This window comes from Saccopteryx bilineata, chromosome 6 (genome assembly GCF_036850765.1).
Source record: "Saccopteryx bilineata isolate mSacBil1 chromosome 6, mSacBil1_pri_phased_curated, whole genome shotgun sequence".
Lineage (NCBI taxonomy): Eukaryota > Metazoa > Chordata > Mammalia > Chiroptera > Emballonuridae > Saccopteryx > Saccopteryx bilineata.
The window spans coordinates 150,975,482-150,990,347 of record NC_089495.1 but is presented as its reverse complement, the minus strand read 5'-3'; the positions used below and the strand labels follow the sequence as shown (position 1 = coordinate 150,990,347).

The 14,866-nt window shown below is 44.5% G+C and overlaps 1 protein-coding gene across 2 annotated transcripts in view; it reads left to right on the top strand.

The window, feature by feature from the left end:
- The window catches only part of SV2C (synaptic vesicle glycoprotein 2C), a 255,816-nt gene extending 242,236 nt beyond the window's left edge, over window positions 1-13,580 (top strand). For both annotated transcript variants that reach the window (XM_066235031.1, XM_066235030.1), the window contains one exon: window positions 5,696-13,580. In XM_066235031.1, coding sequence (XP_066091128.1) covers window positions 5,696-5,879 — 184 coding nt within the window. In that variant the 3' untranslated portion in view covers window positions 5,880-13,580. The remainder of the gene's footprint in view (window positions 1-5,695) is intronic.
- Window positions 13,581-14,866: the final 1,286 nt, after the last annotated feature.

Sequence of the window (14,866 nt, the reverse complement as noted above, 5' to 3'; positions counted from 1 at the left end):
AATTCTCTTTTCATTCATTCCCTCTGAGAAGCCTTCCCAGCCAGAGATCACTTCCCACCCTCTGTGCCCCCACAATACCCTGGGGTGTTTTTATCACCACACTTAATAGTTTGTGCTATTATCAACTCTTTGCATTTATCTAGTGCAAATAAGCACTCATCTTGTTCATACTGCGGTCCCCAGTGCCTAGTGCAGTGCTTACCACATAAGAGATGCTTAATGAATGATTGTTGAATGAATAAATGCATAGAAGAATATGTAAATTAGGAGTACATTAAGGACAAATTTGCCTATTAGACAAATATTAAAGAAATGTCCACTGTTCTTAGCATTGTAGTCCAACAGCTCACATAGATTCAGTATTAAAATAACTTTTTTAGGTTACCCCAAAAACCTAGTCACCATTTGTAATATTGTTTCTGTGAGAGAAATGAAATTTATTTTGTGTTTCAAATAGCCAACTTCTAGATGAGTCTTGAGATCATGATGTAGTCCTGACTTAAGTATTGCCTATGCTTTCCAAAATTCATCATACTAAGAAACTTCCACCAATGATTGAACCACAAGTTGTCCAGGGAGAGTTCCTTTCTAAAATTTTAGACTAAAAAAAGAGAATGCACACATTTTACCCTTCAGCAGGTAAATTCCATGAGCTCAGTCAGGACCTACAACATTTCAGTCCTTTTCAAAACATAGCATTTAATTTTTTTTCCTATTTCGTCAATTGATGGAGCAGATATTTCAGCCAGTGTTTAAAACAATGGCTGACACTCCATGGTGCCTGGCGATGTCAACACTGTCCAAGTGCTGTCATTATTCAGTGACCCTTTCTTCCTCCCAGGTGCCTCAAAAAAAAAAAAACCCAAGCTGATCGTACCCTGTGCCCTGAAGTCAGAAAAACCACAAAGAAAGAGTCTGAATGGGAGGGAAAATCTACCCACATTCTATCCAGAATAAAGCCAGCAGTTTCCTCTTCTCAGTCGCCAATTAGCATATAAAATTATACACATGAACTAATACTTGGTAAATTGTGAAGGCCCTGAAGAAGGAGCCATGGTCCAGCTGAAACAAGGGGATGCTCTGGTGGCCATGCCTTCTATCAGCTGAGCCTAAGCCAGTTGCCACCACCAGCACCTGGTTCTCAGATGGGATTAATGTTGCAGGGCTACCTTGTAGAATGAGGAACAAATGGGGCTGCTGCCATCACGAGTACTGTTTGAGGATGGGGGGGGGGGGTGTCCACTAAAAACTGTTGAATAAATAGTTGAGCCATAATTTAAAACAAAGGAGTCCATCCAGCTGGAGAAATGGTAGGACATGGGATAGAGTTTATAGAAAGGTAATAGCTCACTTCATTCTTTCTCTTGAATGCTGGTTGGTTAAAAGAAGGCATGGGACATCATTTAACCATCTTAACCATGGGCTGGTCAAGAATGCAGTAGCTTGCCCAGGTGCTAAGTTAGCAAGTGGGGACCCTGCAAGCTCTGAGCTCCCCACCCTCAAAAGACTTTAGAAGTGTAAGGTGACTTGTGTTTTGCATGTCTGTAGAAGCCAATGCCCTTCTTTTAGGAACATGGAGAATATGTAAACTGATAGCTTCTTTACTTTGTAAACAGATAACCCCCAAGAGAGAGCCACTTTGAGAATGGCTTTCTAAGACAGCTGTGCCTCCGATGCATAGAAAATCACACCCTCCAGCTACAAGTATATGAAGAAATAATTTATTTATGCAAGGAAAGGACAGTCACATTTTCTTGAATGCCAACATTAATTTAAGGAGGCTGTATGCTTTGCACCCACACCAGATTTTTATATGAAGAACCGCCTCTGCTTGGTAAATAGGAAAGGAGAGTCTTAGGAAGTAAGGATTTGATCATCTTTTTTAGAAGCTTCAGATGCCAGATGCTCCTGGTGCAGCTCTCTTGGTCCTGCATAGAAGTCTCAGAAAGCCACCCTTTCCACCATTACAGCTTCAGTGGCATAAGGAGATACTACCTGCACTTCATACCCCATTCTCTATGCCAGCAGTTTATAGCTTGGGGAGAATACGGTTATTTTAACACAGATGTAAATTCTTCATGGGTTACTCTGTAGTCTCAGTGTTGACAGTCTTCTTCATAAAAAAAAAAAATGTTGTTCTTTCTTATCATCAACATACTTACTACCCATTTTTTTCCAGAACAACACAGCTTATCTTACTGCCATCTCATTTAATGAAAATATAGTCTTAAAAAAGTGAAAGCCAACCTGAAAAGGCTCCATACTGTATGATTTCAAATATATGACATTTTGGACAAGGCAAAAAACTATGGAAACAGTAAGAAGATTAGCTGCTGCCAGGGGCTGGTGGGGGGGGGGGGGGCGGGAGGGATGAGTAGGGGGAAGCACAGGGGCAGTGAAACTATTATTCTGTATAATGCTATAATGGTAGATGTAAGGTATTTTTCCCCGCCGAGAAGGAAGGAAGAGGGCCAGAGCCGCAAAGAGTGGAATAATAAACGGCTTTATTGAGTACAGAGCGCATATCCCGCCCGGCAAGGTTCCCTGGCCCCGAGGAAAGAAAGAGAAATGGAGGTAAAAAATGGAGGCTAGGGAAGTTGCAAAGATTAAACCGCGTGGGAGATATTTAAAGGGTCCCTCTAGGGAAGTGGAGCTACTATGACGTGGTGAAATTTTACTGGCTGGCAGACGATCGCTTCTTTCCAAATGGTTCCTGGGAAGCTTCCTTTGGCGGGCTTGATTGTGGGCGGTCCTAGCCAAAGTGGGCGGGTCTGAGTTACCCACATGACCATCCCTCTATCCATCGACCTAACAGTGGATATATGCCATTATACATTTGTCAAAGCCCATAGGACATAACAGTGAACTCTAATGTATATACTCTGAACTCTAGTGAATAATAATGTATCAATACTGGCTCATCAATTATAACAAATGTACCATACTAAAATGTTAATAATAGGGAAAATTAGGGAAGGGTGAGTAAGGAGGATATTGGAACTCTCTTTACTTTTCACTGTTTTTTTGTAAACCTAAAACTCAAAAAAATCTATTATTTTTTTTTTTTAGAATAGTGCCTCTCACATAGCACTATCAAATAATTTATTAAATACATACATACAATTTTCCTGATGGGATGTCAAAAGTCACAGCTAATGGAAGCAAAAAAAGAAAAAAAGCCTATTAATTTATTAAAAAGTCAGCCTAGTGGTATTATCTTCATGGAAATGGAGGTGCTGAATGATGTCCTTCTACTCAAGCCTTTGGTACCCAACAGGTAGCCTCAAGCAATTTCATTTGAAAAAAAAAAATTATCAGTATAGAAAATCTCCTTATCTTCTGGTGGTTGCTATTACTAGTCTCTTTCTTTACATGAAAAATAAGCCAAAATGAAGAAGAAGAATAGAAAATTAGCTTAACCCTCTTCTCAAGAAGTTCCTGTTTCTTTCAGTTAGAGATTCTATTACACCCCTTCCTCCCTCCATTTCTAGGTGTCTTGGCCAAAAAGAAACTCAGTGCCTGCTGCCTTCCCCAGGTCTGTCTGTTCTAATCACTGAGGTCACTGGCCTGTACTGACTCTCAGGCTGTGTGCCTGCAGCACAATAGGAGGGCTGATGTTTTCCCATGGCATGGGAAGAAGGAGGGTTGGATAATAACCTCAATAAACATCTACACATCATAGTAAATATCACTAGGAATAGTACAAGTAGTGATGAGTAGTTGCTATGGCTGGCCAAAGGAAAACCCACCCTTATGAAGTTACAAATCAATCAAAGAAAACTGTACTAATACTGCATTTTGCAGCATATAAAATGCATTACACTCTGGAGAGTGAAAAAATGTATCCAACAATTACCCTGCATTCAATACTTCTTTAATGCATGTGTCCCCAGTGACAGACAAAAACCTGAACTGGCATAAAGGCAGAGGAAATTCCTAGTATCTCATGATGTCAGTGATATCATTCCTCTCGTGAACAAAATTAAGTTTCTTCCCCAGAAGACTACAGGAAAATCACACTCAACACATGTAAAGTAGTAAAAAGTCATAAAGGGTTTCCTTCCCAAAGAATGTCTTAAGGAAGGGAATGTGTCTTACTGACATTCCACCTGCACATTTTAAATGCCAGCAGGGTAAGCAAAACTCAGGCCGACAATCTGATTCTCCTCCATAATCAATCTCTTCTTGGACTTGACTTCCTACCTGGAACTCAGATGAGGAAGTAAGAAATATGTCACTAGCCTGACCAGGTGGTGGCACAGTGGACAGAGCGTCAGACTGGGACTCAGAGGACCTGGGTTCGAAGCCCCGAGGTCGCCAGCTTGAGCATGGAATCATCTGGTTTGAGCAAGGCTCACCAGCTTGAGCCCAAGGGGTCACTCGGTCTGCTGTAACCCCCCAGTACATATGAGAAAAGCAATCGATGAACAACTAAGGTGCCGCAATGAGGAATTGATACTTCTCATCTCTCTCTATTCCTGTCTGTCTGTCCCTCTTTCTGTATCTCTCTGTCTCTGTCACAAGGAAAAGGTAATGTGTCACTAGCTCACTGATGGACTGCCAGTGTATGGCCAGTAGTTGCAACTGCCGTGGCCGTGCACATGCAGGTTCACATTAGATTCTGGCAGACAGTAAAGAAACAATGGAGCCAAAAAATGGTGGGCCATTTCATTTATTAAAGACTCACACCAGTCAATGAGCAAACACACAGGAAAAACACTTCCCTCTTTATTCAGAGCTCACAAAGCCCTGACACATTATCCGGTTCCATACCCAGGAGATTCTTCTCCAGTTCCTCCTAGAATCCAAGGCCTCACCTGTCTCAGTAGGGCTCCAAAAGCCCCTCAGCTCTGGATCCTTATCTGCACACCTCTTTCCCTGCCAACGTGGCTTCTTCCTCATCACCCTGCATTCTCTCTGCTCTCACTCTGCAAACATGGCTTCTCTCTGCCTCTTCTCCTTCTCTTCTTTTCTCTTCTCTTCTCTCTATTCTCTTCTTTTCAAAACTTTCTGGCACCAAAACCTCTCCTCCAGCAAACATTAGCAAAACAACAGCCCTTCCCAAGCAGGAAGGTAATTTTCAATTTCACAGACCCACATATACCTAGCACTGCCCAGCCCCCAATGCAAACTATAAGCAAGCAAACATAAAAATCATATTTTACAAATTTATTTAACCAACAGCCAGGATTCAATTTCTGCCTGCCACAAAAACATTTGGAAAGAGAGCAAGATAGTTCACCTTCAGGGTACCAGAAAGGTGAGGAATACAAGCCAGTCATTCCTGACCTGCTCTGACAATAAGCTCTAATTGTTTCAAATCTCACACATTAATCAAGTAAGCTAAGACAAAATAGGAGGGGAAACTAAGAAATACATTGTCATACATTTTCATTTCACTCTGGAAGAGAAAAGAAACTTTTCTTACTCCCTGAAATTTTCTCTCAAAACATTTGAACTCAGACGGAATAAAAATCAGTAGAGGTGGGGAGAAAGTCAACAAAGGGCTGAAGGAACGTTACCAACAGCTGGGGTTCTACATCTCCAGATGTGCTGACAAGCATTTGGTTACTTGTTGTAATGATACACAGAACTTGGAGATCATTGGACAGTAGTACCCTGTGTGACATTTGCATCTAACGTCAGAATCCTGGAAGTCACTTTCTCAACTTTGTCCATATCTCCTTCCTTGCAGGGCAACAGGCTTTGGCTTCTTGAATGCACTCTGCAAAGCTGCCGCTGTCCTTGGGAACTTAATATTCGGGTCCCTGGTTGGCATCACCAAAGCAATCCCCATCCTGCTGGCCTCCACTGTGCTCGTGTGCGGAGGACTGGTGGGGTTGCGCCTGCCTGACACACAAACCCAGGTCCTGATGTAACTGTAACAGGAAACAAGCCATCTGCCCTGTGTTTCTTTCTCTGGCCCTGTGTCAACTCTCCTGCCTGGCCGACTGGACTTCAGACTTCTCAGCTATAGAAATGCAGTCAAATCTCAGAACATTAACTCTTGCTGTGACTAAAATTTAGATGCATACCATCTTGCCCCTTAACATGTGATTTTGCAGAGGTTGTTCTTTTTATTTCATGCATTGTTATCTTTCTTAACTGTGACCCTATTGCCTCCCCAAAATCAGTGGAAGCATTTTTTTAAGTGTCTTAGTCAGCCACACCTCCCTGAAATTCTGCTCACTGAAGGTCTGAAAGCTGACAAGGGAACTGTGCTGCTATGAGAAATAGGCCCTGCTCCTAGCTCAACATTCACAGGAAATATACATTGGCATATTATTGCATTTGTGCTGAGGAAAGGGATTCTTCTCTCTCTCTCTCTCTCTCTCTCTCTCTCTTCTCTCTCTTTCAAACAGAGTGACATTTTCTGTTTACTTAGAAAAGGACGCCCAGCAATTCTAGCTGTAACAGCAGAGCCTTTCAAAGAAAATCATGTGATACAAAGCCAAGCTGGTGGAGCTCTTTCACTTATGATTCTTAAGGTGACTGACTGACAAGAACAATAAGGGCTCTGCAGTTAGCAGCAAAGGTCTTAGTGGGCTGCTTAAGCAGGACTTGTTCCAGAAAGCCCAGGTGAAACGTCTGAAAACTACGAGGAAATAGTGTCCGCAACTGTGGCACATGGTTCATAACGCGAGAAAATCAGAGATCAAAGAGAGGTATTTGGTCTCCATTCAGCGCCCCACCCCCACCTCTAGCTGCCACTGATCTCACCAAACAGCATATTCAAGAAAATGAAAGCCACTTTCTAAAACTTGGGTCTGCCTACTTGATTCTGCCAGTCATCCAAACTGCAACTAAACTGAAGACTCAGTCCTCTGAGTTGTTGTAAATTGCAAATTAAGGAGCCATTCACACCTAAAGCCATTTGGAAATGCAAAATGATACCCTAAGGGTATCACTTTCCTAAGGGACGGTGACCCCCGGTGTTGGGACTTTATTGCTGGTATCCCTGAAGTAGCTCCTGTTCTATCTTCCACGGGACTGGGGCACTGGTCGGGGTGTTCTGTGTGCCTGCAGCCCACCATGCTTCAGGGGTCCCTCCAGCACACAAGGCGGCCTCTCCTGGTGGTTCTTGGCTGCTCATTTTCTCTGTGGAATCTGGGCCTGGAAGAGAGAGGTCGGTGAGACATTCCCATGGGCTGTCAATTAGGTGACCTCCCCACCCCTCCAGCCTGCCCCTCCTCCAAGCTCATCCTTTTTACTCATCTTGTTGGAAATCTGAAGCCTTCTTGGTGACTTGCCACAATGACCAATAGCCAGGAATAAATCTCGTATTAAAACAATATTCCTTTTTTAACTCTCTCTGTCTTGTCAGAGGGTTCCCTTTTACTTCGTATAGGCGTTTCCAGCAGGCCTCAGCCCTGGGGCCTGGCAAAGGAGAGCCTTTGTTTCCAATAGTCATTACATTCAAAGATGTCTTAACCCCTTGGGCCCCTCTGCCTCCCTCCCCCTTTCCTAGTGATCCTCCTAGAGCTCCTGACTGCAGAGCTCAGACCCTGTGAAAAGCTTCTTTCATTAACATAAGCCATTAATCGACTCCCCCTTGAAGTAATTCAGGTCTGCAGAGGGGGAGCAACCAGGGTTTGGGGGAGGGCAGGAAGAGGATGGTTCCCTGAGGACTCCGGCTCGGGGCAGAACATCAGGAAAACTCAAACCAAAAACTGCGAAGGTGGTAGGCAGAAGGAAAATCAATAAAGACCAGATGAGATGTATTAGACTGATATCAGCAATCAAGGAAAGAAACACCGCACTCTCAACTTCTGCCTGTTGTACGATTGTGGGGGGACCAAGACAGCAGTCAAAGCTGAGAAGGAGCCCCGTATGCTACTCCTCTTCCACCTGGACTTATTTCTCCACTTCTCCACCCCTGGGTCTTCTTTAAAAAGCACGTTCAGGGACCTGAGCAGGGTTGTTTAGTGGAATGTAGCATGTGCAGTAATAACTGCCAAAGTAAGATGTGTGTCCCCACTGACCCATTCAAAAGAAAACTAGAAGCGTTCCTAGATGTCGCTCTCTCGTCTTCCCTGATAGCTAACTTTGTTTACCGGAATCTGTTCACTCTTAGAAAGGTCTCCAATGTCTGCTCTCACTCTCAACGTGTAAACCATCTCCCAAGCTGCAGAATTTTATTTGAACCCTGGGTTGGATCAGAACAGGATGAACCAGCAGAACCCCACTTCATGAGACCAACCACCATGCATCCCCTTCACAAGGGCCTTTCTTTGCCTTCTTGTCACCTAATCCAAGCCTCTCAGGTGGTCCAAGAGGGATCTATTCTAATCTCCTGGACAGTCTGTGGTCACAAACCTTCTTGGTCACCACCTTTTCCACCTTGCGTGCAGTTTTCTCTGCCTCCCTCCTGTTGTTCCCATCACCTGGATTTCTATGGAGCTCAAGTTCGGCCCCCAGGACCATATGCCCATGGGTAAGACGCTCTCATGTATACGATGCACCTTAATTTGGGGGCCCGAAAATTGAAAAAAAAGACAACAAGCATGAAAAAGCAGGAAATGCAAGTAAAAATAAATCTACAACCATTGTATAAGATGCACCCAGTTTTTAGACCCCAAATTTTCCAATAAAGGGTGCATCTTATCCATGGGGAAATACAGTATGTGGTGTGGCCTATCTGGCTTGTTCCGTGGTTCGCTGGATTAAGATACCGTGTAGCCATGCAATGGAGCAGAAACTCGCAGTCTGCTGGTGTAGGAGCTGCTGGCACAGCCTCTTGCACCCAGCATCTCATCTCAGCGACAGCAGGAAAATGAGAGAGTGCTCAAGTGAAAACCTAGGAAACAGTCCCACATGCTCTTATATTTCTAACTTCTTTTCTATCTAAAATTTCCTCATAGCTGTTTGGAATCAATCTAGAATGTGCCTGAATCCTATTATTAGCTCTAGCTCCTCTCGGTAAGAAAGAAAACCCACCTGCTCCAAACTGTAAATCCTATAGCACGTTACACCCCAAGTAATGGTCCTATAGCCCCAGCTCCCAGCAGTCCTGTGCCTTGGAAGCCAAACTCAGCAGCTAAGGATCATCTCAAATCCAGAGTGCTGGCCCTGGGAGATAAGGTAGCTAGGTCTTCGCCCAAGCTCCACCACTGACCAGCTGTGAGATCCAGATCTTGCTGGGAGAATGTTGGTCATTGACCATCCCTAATCTTCAGTTCCCCTGTCTATAGAGTAAAGGTTGGCAACTGGGACTAGTTTAGGATTCTAGAGGATCTTCATAAAAGTAGCTTTATCCAACCATCTACCTTTCAATGCTAAACTCATCTTTACAAGAACCAAGTAGGTTCAGTTTTGAAACTGAGAAATTAGAAAATAGGCATGCATACAAGAACTCATAAAGTTGTTTGGGAAGCCCCTATGAAATAGCCCAGAGAGCATAGTTCTCATATTGTTTGTGCTTCTAGCTTAATGGGATTCAGAGCACCAGCTCGATTCCATGCTGGTTTGGGTTACCATTGCCTGCCCAGGAAAGGGACCCACCCTCCAGACAGAAGACTCTGATAACAATACTACCAAAAGGCAGTATCCTGTAGTTAGCTCTCCTGCCTGGAAACTTCACTTTATATTTTTTTTATATACAGATATGTAAATGATCTTTTTTTTTTTTTTGAACAATTTATTGATTGATTTTAGAGAGAGAGGAAGGGAGAGAGAGAAACATAGATTTGTTGTTCCACTTATTTATGCACTCACTGGTTGGTTTTTATATGTGCCCTGACCAGGGGTTGAACCCACAACCTTGGCATATCAGGACAATGCTCTATCCAACTGACTACCACTTTATAGGGTCTCCACTTTATTCTTGAAACATGGTCTTATGTAGATCTAGGCCTTCAGAAACAGAGTTTTTAAGTGATTTCACTTAAGTTGGCAAATGTATCTTCATTTGCAAATCTCACCAAATCAGAGTTCAGGTTTATACCAAAAACTACTGAGCTGTTTTTCTGAATTTCTTGAATTATCAGGGGAGAATTGGGGGGAAAAAATGTAGTCACAGAAGGGAGCATCCAAGAATATCATAAAGTTCCAGTGAAGAGATTAGGGAACAGTTGAGATTTTCTAAATCCTAGGATCATTTCAAAAGCATTTTATGGGAATACCTTCTGAATCCCTCTACCAATCAAAACAAAATATGATATTCTCCAGTATTTTTCTGTTCAATACAAATTGGCCTTTACTTAGCTCTTCAATAAAACACCTCACCTGTTTGTGCACGAAAGGCTCTAAAGCCAGTAATGTCTGAATTTGGCCTTTACCTATCATCACAGAAAGACAACTGGTTGGTTGTTTAGGTACATATTGGCTATAGATTTGGTTTTCCTTTAACCTTCACATTATGCTGAAATTAGTCCAGTTACCAAAGTTACAGAAACACCAGTTGTGTTGCAAAGGCAAAAATTCCATCTACACAGTAAGGCACTCTTACATGGACTATGTATTTTTTAGTTTTTATTTCTGCCAATCAAATATGTTTTGAGTGAAACTTCTCTCATACTCTGTGTAATGTAGACAAAAGAAAATTGTCAATATGTGCTAGGTGTTTTGTGTGTCCCTTCATTGTTTCAGGTGTGGAGTGACAGTTCTCCATGTTATGTCCTTTTGCTCTAAATATTGACAGTGTCTTGCCAACCAGGGCTTCCTGCGGACTTTCTCAAACAATATCTAGATCTAGTTTATATAGTTCATGGATCTGTTAGGCCCTTGTTGAAGGCTAGTAGGGCTAGGTGGGGGAAAGAGCTGGGCACAGCATTCACTGATCTCTTGTCATCCCTTGTGATTACTCAGTGAGTATTTGCTGAGCCAGGTTGAAGCACTGTGCTATGTGCGGAGAGCTAACCCCTTGCAGGACTTAAATGAGACCAGAGGGAAAGGAGGAGTAAAGGGAGAACATCTGGAATGGGGGTGTGGTATTAACCCATTACTTGTTAAAAACCCCTCCCCATAAACGCAAAGCGTTTTTTGTTTTGTTTTTTTTTTCAAATTTAAAAGAAGTCATTGCCTATGGTGATGGTTACCAGTGCAGGAAGACATTGGAATTCAGAATATCTCTGAGAGGAGGAGAAAGCCCTCATTACCTGGACTTTGTTGAAGGAACTACTGACTAGTACTTGAGAAACAGAGCCACACTTGTGCTACTTCTTTAAATGTCTCAACAGGAAATCGCAGTAAGATATTATCCAAGAAAAAGAATCAGCAGCAAAGATCACCCCATCTGTGTAACAATGTTCATTTTCAAAGTCTCAGTGTCTTCTGAAGTACTCTTTTCAAGGCCTGAAACTAGCGGTGGGGACAGGGCAGTCTGTTTCAAAAGCAGGCAGTGCTGAAGTTTTCTCTCAGAGCCAAGTCAGCAGGTCCCTTCACTGCTGCCCAGTCCCCTGCCCTCAGCTTCCCACGATGTTTCCTTTCTGATTTTGAAGCCTTGTGACTGAGCGATGTGTCTTTGCAGCTATCCTATGCTCAGCAGATAAGCACGCAGAAAACAAGTTCTGACAGTCAGTGGCCTAAGTTTGTCAGATTTCAGTTTAAAACCAGTACATGGTGTGGCAAAGTGTCTTAAAGCTGCAAAGGACCTTCGGGATTCTGAGGGGAGCAGAGCAGAGAGAGGGTGGTTGTCAAGGACCCTCACTTCGCCCCTGAGAGCTCTGCTTTCTTTTTTTACCGAACAGCTCTGTCCTCTTCCTGCCCTTGGCAGCGCACACTCACTTCCTTTCTTCTCTTCTATTTTATTCTTCTTTCTTCTTTCCTCCTCTTGTCACCTCTCAACTTTGGCAGTGTATAAAAGCAAGGCCAAGCATTCCTGGGGCCCTGGAACTAAAGAATGTGCCAATTGGTAGAGGCCTAAGAACGGTATATGAAGAACGTCAGTAGGTGTAGGGGTGTGAGATCTAGACTGTTGGCCTTGACCAGCTCACTGTGCTGAGCTAGATTCCCAACTGCTTCTCAACTCCTGTGGGTGATCGGGAGATGGCACCACTGGCATGAAATCACAAAGAGGCCCATCTCTCAGAATTCATGGGTCTGTAGAAGGTAAACCCATCTCTCTGTACCCACAGAGGGTGTTTCTCAGTGCAGAAGGCTGGTGCTTTTTATTCAGACATAAAAGCTGAAACTGCACAGGTTGCTCCTTCTCAGCCTCCCTACTCGGTTCATGCCCCTGTTACAGCCAAGAGTGCCCCGAACTGGGAAGAGGAGAAAGCAGCCCGCAGCCCTCTTTGCAGACTCAGACAGGCTTTACCACAGAGCTAGCAGCCTACTCCAGAAGCAGGGGCGCAGAGTTCTAAGCAGCTTCCAGGGGCCTGGAGAGACTGGCTGAGCCCGCTCACAGGGGCCAAAGACATGTGTGGCCACCCACCACACAGGCACAGGCCACACCGAATTGAGCCCCAAGGGTTTGCGGGGTCAGCACTGCCTGAGGGAAGAAAAGGCTTAGCAAGGTCAACCTCCTGTCAGTACACAAAGGGTTTCCTCTATATTTGTATTGGAGTAGGACCCACAGTGCATAGAATTCACCCTTTTTATGGATATTGTTACTTCAGGGGGAATGCACAAAAAAATTGGCTATTTTATTATGTGCAAATAAAAATAAACTTGTTTGAAGTTACAGAGTATCTCCCTTCTCACACCCAAGTGGGCATTAAAGAAGGAAACTCCTTTCTTGCCTTTGACATACACCAGGCCTGCCTAGATAGAACAGGACAGATTAATGACTTAATCTCATTTCCACCACTGTTGTTATACGTTTATTTTAGCAACACTATGTCCTAAACTGAATGAAAGGAAAAAGAAATGTTAGTTCTTGATATGTGCTTTCACGGCCTCCAAATGCAGCTGTGTATCTTCACCCTGGCTCAGAAACATACTGAGCAGATTCCGTCCTTCACTAATGTCCAGATCCTGTAAATAAAGTCCTGAGGGAGCTTGTCTTTCAAGTGAGCCTCCATCTCCACAGGCTACACTTACAAGCCACTCTCCTTCACAGTGAAACCTTGGCAGGGGTCCTGTCCTTGGTTTTGGTGTTTGAGTGTCTTGTTTTGTCTTGTCTTGTTTCTTTTCTGTTTTTACTGCTCTGTGAGACCTCCTGCTATGAATGTTCTGCTTACCCCACTTGTGCTGTATATATGTGCTGCATGTATGAACCCCAATAAATTCTGTTTCGGGATTCTAGGGTCTTCATCTTAAGTACAGCTGGTCCTATTGAGAGGGCAGAAACCAGAAGAATGTAGGAGAAGGGGCCTGCAGGAATGATTGACTCGGCCAGTTAAAGATTATTCATATTCTATAGATCTCTAACTGATCTCCCAAAGACTTTTACATTACTCACAAGAAAAACAGGATCTGTAAATAGATAGGACCAGGGGTCCAAGAAGCTCTTCCCCTTGCTGTCCCGCTGCAACTCCTCCACCCCACCTTGAGTCATGAGGTGCACGTAGGACCTCAGACAAAGGAATCATGCGCCCTTGCATGGGCACTGTGAAAGGTATATGAGATGTAAGAAATCTAACTCCAAGAGCTCGTGTTTGGTGCTACCAGCCCCACGTGCTCTGCTGGCTACTAATAAATTCTCCTTGCTCTATTAATTAAGTTGTCTGAGTGTCATTTCCTGCAACAGATTTCTGGTGTGTTGGCTGGGAAGCTAGGAGAAAAGATGCCTGCAATTGGCGAACTTTGGACACCTCGTTGGGGAGCCCCCAAGCCACCCTGCAGATACGCCTGCTGAGAGGATGCCAGGGATTTTCCCTTATGAATGCCTCTGTAGGACAGAAGGGGGGGGTCCCCTTCACCGGTCCCAGCAAGGATCAGACAACGGAGGAACAGGCTAACAAGGGCACACCAGAATCACGGGTAAACATAACAGTCACAGGCCCTGGCCGGTTGGCTCAGTGGTAGAGCGTCGGCCTGGCGTGCAGAAGTCCCGGGTTCGATTCCCGGCCAGGGCACACAGGAGAGGTGCCCATCTGCTTCTCCACCCCTTCCCCTCTCCTTCCTCTCTGTCTCTCTCTTCCCCTCCCGTAGCCAAGGCTCCATTGGAGCAAAGATGGCCCGGGCGCTGGGGATGGCTCCTTGGCCTCTGCCTCAGGCACTGGAGTGGCTCTGGTCGCAACAGAGCGACGCCCCAGAGGGGTAGAGCATCGCCCCCTGGTGGGCAGAGTGTCGCCCCCTGGTGGGCGTGCCGGGTGGATCCCGGTCGGGCGCATGCGGGAGTCTGTCTGACTGTCTCTCCCCGTTTCTAGCTTCAGAAAAATACAAAAAAAAAACAAACAACAAAAAAAAACATAACAGGCACAGGGTAGCTAGCTGAGGTCCTGCCCCACTGGGCAGAAAGGAAGTCTTATCACCCTCTGGAGTGGTAACTCATCACCCTCCACAGCTGTAGGGAGCGGGCCCCACAGGTTAGGAATGGTGACTTGTCACCCTCCACAGGTTGTGAGAGGTTGTGTGAAAAACAGTGAGTGTGGAGTGAACAAGATGAACACCAGGGAAGAGTTCTGACTCCTTCCCACAGGGACGAATCTCAGTTCTGCAATCCATATTCCAGATACACAATTCCATGTGGGCAGATTGCCATCAATTGCTCCTCTTTCTGTTCAACATGAAAGAAAGATACCGAATAACACAGGCAGCAACTAAATGGCTAGAGAATACCCATGAGGAATACCAGTACCCCCAAGAACATGTGAGGGTCCAGATGTCAGGAGAGGACCCTAAGTGGGACCCAAATGTAGAAGAAGGCCTGAGATGGCTTAGGAGATACAAGGCCTCCAGAAGGAAAGCCAGAAGGCCACTAATTTCAACAAAGTGGCAGATGCTTTGCAAAAGAAGGATGAAAGTTCAGGTGACATTTATA